Source organism: Grammomys surdaster, unplaced genomic scaffold (genome assembly GCF_004785775.1).
Source record: "Grammomys surdaster isolate TR1022 unplaced genomic scaffold, NIH_TR_1.0 125098, whole genome shotgun sequence".
NCBI lineage: Eukaryota > Metazoa > Chordata > Mammalia > Rodentia > Muridae > Grammomys > Grammomys surdaster.
The window spans coordinates 783,106-791,638 of NW_021620001.1; the positions used below are offsets into that span (position 1 = coordinate 783,106).

At 41.4% G+C, this 8,533-nt stretch overlaps 1 protein-coding gene across 5 annotated transcripts in view; it reads right to left on the reverse strand.

The window, feature by feature from the left end:
• Positions 1-8,533, reverse strand: part of Mapkap1 (MAPK associated protein 1) — a 203,429-nt gene that overhangs the window by 165,173 nt on the left and 29,723 nt on the right. For all 5 annotated transcript variants that reach the window (XM_028785078.1, XM_028785077.1, XM_028785079.1 and 2 more), the window contains one exon: positions 7,574-7,722. In XM_028785078.1, the coding sequence (XP_028640911.1) occupies positions 7,574-7,722 (149 nt within the window). The remainder of the gene's footprint in view (positions 1-7,573; positions 7,723-8,533) is intronic.

An 8,533-nucleotide genomic window follows, 5' to 3' on the forward strand; every position in this document is an offset into this window, starting at 1 on the left:
TCATCTGTAAAATGAGGTAACAAACCCTGGGCCACAACACACAGTATGCACATGCACACACCAACTTTTCAAGAATTCAAAAATTTTCATTTACAACCCTCTATACACCACTATTATCCATTATCATGGAACTACAGATATGAAAAACACAACACTCACAGGTGAGAAACTCCAAGTGAAGAGCCCAGAGAAAGAACGGCACAGTCACGGCTAACACACAGGAAGAGACTCTGTATCTGTGTTCCTATCAACACATGGTCTTCTGGCTCTACTTTTGTTAACATGAATAGCTTTAAGAAAGAACATTAAGGAAATGGAAAGTGATGTGATGGTATTATAATCTCAAAAAATAAAAAACAATTTAAAGAATGAAAATTCATCAGGGTAGGGGAGTACATACCTAATCAATACTAAATAATGTGTGTGTAGAAGACGAGGACAGGAGTATCACCTGACCTAACAAGTTCAAGACCAGCTGGACCACCAGGACAAAAGCAGTGACTGTAATCTCTAGACTCTGCTCTGGCTGCAGATCTCAACATCAGTATGTTCACATACATAACATAAGTAATTCTGGGCCTCGAGCTTTGAGAAACAAGAATATCTACTGCAATTCATGTGAGCAAGGTGAGGTCAAAGATGCCACCATCAGCTGTTAGCAGTAGTAAGGGCTGTTTCCTAGGCTTTCCCTGGTACCACAGAGCTAAGAATGCATCCCGCCAGACTACCTCTACTAACCTAGGGTCATTAAGGAGAGGGAGTGCTTTAACCGCAACCTCAGTAGACCAGAAACAAAGCTGCACGTGACATCTTAGTTTGCTACCATCCAAGAATTACTATCAACTTATTTTCTTAAGTGATACTGTTCTATCTCCCTACACATCAACCATGGAGTCTAACCATTTTTATATACTAGACATCACTTGAATGCACCTCCAATCCCATCACTGACTAAGCCCATTGCCCCGCCCACTCACCTTTCACAGAGGTGAGACTTTCTTGATTGGCCCCTCTGTCCTTGCATACACTGTCTAGCAGACCCCCAGTGACCGTCTGGTACACACAACTGAAGGGCTGTGGGAAAAGCTTAGTGGCACACTTCCTTAGCATGTGGGTTTAACAAACCCTCCCCCTTAAGACACACACACAAACTCACACACGCATGTGTGCACACATGCACGAGCTTGGGCATACATTGGCTTACCTCAAGGCTCCATCTGAACTCATTCAAGGCTCTCAGTGCCTCTAGGTTAAAGAGAACACTTCTGCCTCAGCAACCTCATTTGCTGTCTCAACCTTGGGTTCCAATTATACAGCCTCCACTTCTTCCAGTTCTTCAGACCCTCCTCACTGGGGCTGTGCTATCATTCAAGTGAAATAGATAGTCCCACATCTATTCCCTGCCCCCAAGGGAAGAAGCCCACACATCAGAAGTCAGGTCTACGTCCTCACCACTATCCAATCTCAAATGTTGCTACACACTTGGACCTCTACATAGAAAGTAAATGAATGTGAAGAAAGTAAACTATACACCTCTGAGAACAGGCCATGACCAGACACTTTACCAAGCATATATCCTCTCAACTGAATGGTCACAATACCACATTTACCATTAACTTTGTTTTATGAACATAAACACAAGGATAGGGGTTCATGCCTGTACAACCAGCACTTGGGAGGCTGAGGCATTCAGATGATAAAGGGGATTTATCTCATTGAAAGATGACTAATGAGTTGGGTAGTGGTGGCGCACACCTTTAATCCCAGCACTTAGAAGCCAGAGGCAGGTAGATCTCTAAATTCAAGGCCAGCCTGGTTTACAGAGTGAGTATCAGGACAGCCAGGACTTCACACAGAAACCCTGTCTTGAAAAACCAAAATGAATAAAAAAAGATAACTAACAAAGCTGATAACTCTATTAGTACACTATTAAATAGGAAAAGTAGTAAGGAGCTGACACACTTTAGGAATGGACTAACAAATTCTGGTCTATGAAAAGGAAGGCTAAGCCGGGCAGTGGTGGTGCACGCCTTTAATCCCAGCACTTGGGAGGCAGAGGCAGGCAGACTTCTGAGTTCCAGGACAGCCTGGTCTACAGAGTGAGTTCCAGGACAGCCTGGGCTATACAAGAAACCCTGTCTCGAAAAACAAAAAAAAAAAAACAAAAAAAAAAAAAAGAAAGAAAGAAAGGAAGGAAGAAAAAAAAGAAAGAAAGGAAAGGAAGGCTAGAAAATACAGACACAGAAAGAAGTCACTAAGTGAATAACCACTGATATGTTGGTGCTTTATTCTTCATTTAAAAAAAAAAAAGTATATAAAGACAGATGTGGAGGCGCATACCTTTAGTCCCAACACTTGGTAGGCAGAATCAAGTAGATCTCTATGAGTTCAAGGCCAGTCTGGTCTACATGAGTTTCCAGATACTCCAGAGTTAGTTCCAGGACAGCCAAGGACAGAAACCATGCCTCAAAAAATAAATAGATGGATAGATAGACAGACAGACAGACAGATACAGAGTATGCAGAAGAAAGTCAACAAAAGAATAAGACATCTCCTAAAAATGCCCTAAGTCACCCTGTGCTTGTCTCTGGCTGGGAACTTACTGTTGACCTCAGGAGACCCCTTATTAAAAGAGGGGTGCAATATGTGTGAGAAGAGGGTAACAATACAGCCAACTTCATTCTTAGCTTCTCTTATTTCCCTGGGGTAGGAGAGGAAGGGTGGACAGGCCACTTCAGCAGATGGAAGAAAAGGAAGGACAAAGGGCTCTTAATTCAAGGCCACTACTGGAGAGAAAGACAGCCAACACTAAAAACCCAAACTATCACGATTTTAGAAAATATTCTGAAGCTAAAGTAACTTAATACATTAGAAGGACTCATTCCCATAATAATAGCAAAATTCCCAACTTCAGATGAGGAGCCCTTTATTCTATGACTGCTTTTGTTTTTAATATTTATTTTTATTTGATGTATATAGCTGTGCACCCCTGAAACTAGAGTTACAGACAGTTGTAAGCTGCCATATGGGTATTAAGAATGGAACCTGGGTCCTCAGGTCCTCTGCAAGAACAGCCAGTGCTCCTAATCACTAACCATTAAGCCACCTGCCCAGCCCAGCTGTTTATTCAAAACATGGTTTCAATTCATTGACCTTTTCTAAGTGTATAACATTTCTTTGTGACGTCATTCTTTTCTGTAAAAGTTTCAAGTGACTTTCTTTGAAGAGAGCTATTAAATGCCAATGATTATAGGAAACATTTGTTCATAATTACCCAGACATCCACTAGAACAATGCTGAAACAAGAGCAGCATGCAAAAATGTATTTAAGGACTATCATCCCAAAATGCTGCTAAAAGCTATTAACCAGTATGTGTTAATTGCCACGGCATTCATATTAATTTTCACTTCAGGCTCGACATTGTGGAATATTTCCCCTGATACATTTTAAACAAAGTTTAATTTAAGGAACTGCTTCTATCAACACTTATGAAAATTAACAGCCAAGCAATTAGCAGTTGTGAATTATCCCCTCCCCCACACCCTGCAGTTTCCCGTTAAAACAGTTTCTAACTGAGAAGTGGCTACTTTCTAACAAGTTAACACAATCAAAGTCACAGCTGTTGGTGGGAACCAGCCCTCTTTTGCTTTTTTAAGCCTTTGTCTAGGCAAATAATGCACTCTCACATTTAAGGAATAGTATTTAGCTATGTCACAGTAGGTAGAATACCTAATGTTTTATTACAACTGCCAAGCAATTGCCAATGCACAACTATCTTTCCAACTGATTTTTAGTAGCCATTACCTTCCAAATAAATGAGAAGTAAGCAAGCAAATAAATAAATAATTATCTTGTTCTTCCTATGCCTAAAGCATCATCAAAAGGGTGCCTCTGCCTCCTGAGTGCTAGGATTAAAGGAGTGTGCCACCACACCTGGCTTAAATCCATTCTCTAAACATAAAGTTGGAGCCAAGAATGCAGCCCTGTGGTTGAACATATGTTTAGCATGTGTGTGTGTGTAAGAAACCCTTGGTTCACCCTCTAACAACTTGATTGGGCATGACACAGCACCTCCAGGACACTTAACCCACGGCCTCCCCCAGAGCCCACCCTCATCCTCCTCATCAAGCATCTCCAAGCAGAGCTCACATCCCCTAAAGTGAAAACAGAAGTTTCTGACCTCAACCTACAGCAGAGGTTGTGTTTTATGAAGGTTTCACAGAGGTTGTCTCTAACAGTCGCCAGAGTGGTAGCTCAATGGCAGAGTACCTCTCCATCACACAGGAAGCCCAGAGTCTCTCCTCAGAAAACACCACTCCTCCCACTCCCACACGCCCAAAACCAAACAAAAATAGAATTCATTCATGCAGATGCTAAGCTGGATTGTGTCTCAGCAGACCAAGTGTCACCTACAGCTCCTTGGAGCCTGCCTTGAACCTCTCTGAAACGCTCGGAAACAGACAATCTACAGATCCCAATCAAGTCACAGACACCACCATCTATTGACCACAGACAGTATAAACATTATAAGCCTGGCATGCCCCTCCCTCCAAACTGTCAAAACCGTAACTAAGTACAGACCTCCCAACTTTATGCTCTAAAAATGTATTAGCCTCAAAATATTTTTTATAAATTATTAGCTAACTACAGGAATCAAAATTATTTGAAACTACTGTCATTTAGGAAAAATGCTGAGATTAGACTCACTAAAACCAACAACTCACGTCTGCAGCTGTTAGACACCAGCTATGCTTGCTTAACTACCACAAGAGTCTAACTCCACACCCGAAACAAATCCTTTCTTCAAAGCCGACACAGCAGCATCCTGAGGACACAGAGTGCACAGCCACTAGTCTCTTGAGGAAATACATAATTAAGTAGTTTTTTAGCATATTTAATTAGACCCCAAACTCTTCCTGTCCCCTTCTCTCCCCGATTATGTACCATTTGCCCAGGAGACCTAAGCTACTCAGTTAATTATGTAAATAAGGCAGGCACTATTCCCAAAGAGAGCATCATGAATATTTGTAAAAAGAAAACGAAACACTGTACATGTTTTAGTGGCTTTAAAAATTCTTTGCAAATACATATATATTTATATACAGGTAATTATACAAGACATTTATTTACATATTCATATACAGTATTAAACACAAGAAAAACTGTTACATTTGAGGCAAAAACATGTAGTCCCAATAACAAGATGATGAACCGTTAAGACAGAATACTCATTTCATTTCTTAAATATGAGCTGAATAAAAATAAAATAATTTTAAGTTACAACAGTAACAAAAATTTAGTACTGAATGTCAGATGATTTATGGGAAGAATCAGTCTGGAAATGATTAAAGCTGACTTGTACAGAAAGGCTTTATTATCCAGGGGCTGACATGCTCTCAACTCTGGAGGCAGCCGTGGCGCTGTTAGCACGACTACAATCCCATTATTATGTAATCACAAAATGCTAATTTGATCTTTTTGAGGTGTTATTTGAATAGTCATTTTAATTTCTAGGTTACAAAAAGGCTTGACTCAAGTATAATTCTCTATTAATCACTGAGATGCCATTGACTATCATATTGATGCCTTTCACAAAGATAAAGACTGATTTAATATGTACAGTACAATATCCTTCAAATATTAGCCACTTTCATTACATATCTGCCAAATGCATCAATATTAAATAACAGATGAGAACAAGGGTTTAATTGTATTTTAGCACCGTAATATATGGGGTAATAATAAAACAGCAGGCATTGTAAGATAGACTTATCGATATATAAATCCTTCTTAATCAATGCTCACTCTCTATGGACTACCAAAAGGCCTATGATGACAAACCATAGGGCAACTTAAACATAAACACACATCCAACAAAACTTCAAGTGTGACTGAGGAAATAACATCTCCCTAGCTTTCAGAAGTCAGCTGCCTGTACCACCCAGTGCTCACAACTCTGACAATTCCAAACCTGGCTGATGGGGAGTAGGAAATCCAGGAATGCATTATTTTTGTGAAGTCTGAACTAGCTTGGAATGGAATTGAACTAAGTTGGCCTGGAAGCACACATTATCTATTCTATCCTTCATCATCAAACAATGGGACTGCATCAGCTACGGGAACTCTCACATCCCACCTCAGAAGAGCTTCTCACCCATCTAAATGCATCCTCAGCAGTGCAGCTGGAGACATTCCAGGATCCTGGGGAACCTTCCTTCCTTTTCCTACTTTCCACATCCCTGGGTATCATGGGTCGACTAAATAGAAGCTCAGAGCAATGCAATCTAAAAGGACTGGATGTGCTCTGGGGTGTTTTCTGGAGGAGCTCTGGAGCACCTGAAGGCCTGAATGTTACTCATGTGCTTTGTTTCTAGTTCTTGTTCTCCACCCTCAGACAGCAACAGCCTTAGTGCTGATGGCCATGTGCTGACTCCCACCTATGGAAGAAGGTAAGATGTTTCCAGAGAAAAAGATCTCTTTACTCAAAGATAATAACTGACAGAATTACCAAGTGAGGAAGAAAAATGCAAACATGAGCAAAGCACTGCCATTTATTAACTGCAATGGTGCTGAAATGAGATAAATCACATACGACCCCTCTAGGCAGCAAGCTATCACTCAGCACCCCACACCACTGCCAGGCAGCAAACACAGTCGCAATAAATTAAAAAATCAACTGTCTCCTAAAAAGGGCCCCACTCAGTTCAGAACTGAGGCTCAGAACATCACCAGGATCCTCCTGAAACAGTGGCCTTTTTCTAGAAGAAACACTAGAAAAATTTTATAACACCAAATTATTACTACAAATGGGAGGGAAAAATAAAAGTCACCATCCCTGTCAGTATCCAACAAGATCCCCCAAGAGTGAAAGACCAAAATGCAATGGCCTAGAAATGGCTTAGGTCTTTTCACAAGGAAAGATCTCACAGTTTCTGCAGTTGTAGACAATGGACAGGACAATGCAAACCACCTCCAGACCCACTTTCAAAACACAGCTCATCATCCGTCTACCCAGTCCGCCCTCCCAAGTACACGGAGATGAAACAGGTAAAGAAATAGGGACATCCAGCCGTCCCTTTGCTTCTACCCGTGTGTGTGTGTGTGTGTGTGTGTGTGTGTGTGTGTGTGTGTGTGTAGGGTAGGTGACAGAGAGGGGCATTTTTTAATTTGGCTTTAGAGACAAGTGCTTGCAATGTATATAGCTCAGGCCAGCTTCTAACTGTTTTGGCGTACTGAGTGTTAGAATTCTGGGTATATACCATCATATTCGGCTTTATTTACATATATTTTCTTTACATGTGTGCAAAATATGCATCTTGGAAAATGAAAGCAGTCCTGGACTCTAAGAACAGAGAAGCAAAGAGGGAGCATGCCAGACTCAGGCGTTAACCCTTCTAAATATCACTCTGGGAAGAGCGAGCCCATGCTTTTGCCTTTTTACATCTATGGTCTTAAAAATGTGGTGCTCTATAATAACTGAGGCAGTCTTAAACCTAAATCCAATAAAAATAGTAATGCCAACATCAACCTCCTCAGTCTTAAGGGGTGAAGCCTTTTTACTTTTGAACTTACCTTGCCATCAAACTTGGAGTACTCATTAAAGGGGTTGTTCAGCTGCAGAGGGCACTGCTCCAGGCGTACAGACAAGATGGACTGCTTGCCCGAACTTGGAGACTTCTCTTTGAGGGATTTTTTTTCAAACAGTGACTTTAACTCCTGGGCTGCGATAGAAAAGGATAAAAACATCGTTGTCAGTCTGTCCACCCTTCCTGCACGTGGAGAGATGGGTTGGGGTCAATGTATACAGAAAGCCTCAAACACACTTGAGGGCTGTGCACAGCAGGGGCAGCAAGCTCACACCTGCACAGCCCCGCAATGAGAAGGGAAGAATTCTGCAGCAAAGCAGCCTTCCTCAGAAGAGTGTTCACAGTGGGGCCTTCAGGCTTTAGAAGAAAAGCCTACTGCTGTGTGACACTCAATACTTCATTCCACCTCTCTGGTGTGTCAATCCAGAAAACCTCAGAGAGTTCTCTTGTGGCCCTACTACTATTTGACTTTAAAATTTTAGATCTTTAATGTCAAGGTCCTTTTACATTTTCCAGTGGCACCCAGCACAAAATCTTAAGGACAAAAACAGAGACAAGGAAAAGGAGGAACAAAGATGTAGCACTCCCTGTACATGCCAATGCAGCTTACCCTTCATAACAAGGCAGAGGTGGGCTGTAGTACTGCCAATTCTGTCAGCACAGAAACCAGCTTTGAGTATTCTGGTTAGGCCTGAATCATGCAGCTAGCTAACCCCAGGGCTGGGATCTATACCAATGGAGATGCTAATGAACACATCACAAACTCAATAAAACTTGCTGCATGATTGAAGGGATTCAAATTAAATTATATCACATCAAAATTTTCAGCTCTTATTTATCACTAACTCAAGACAGTTCCACAGTCTTCATGAAGATCATTTAGCTCTATAAATGACTACCCACCAAGGTAACCAGTGACCAGTGCGGTAACAAGGCAAGTACACGA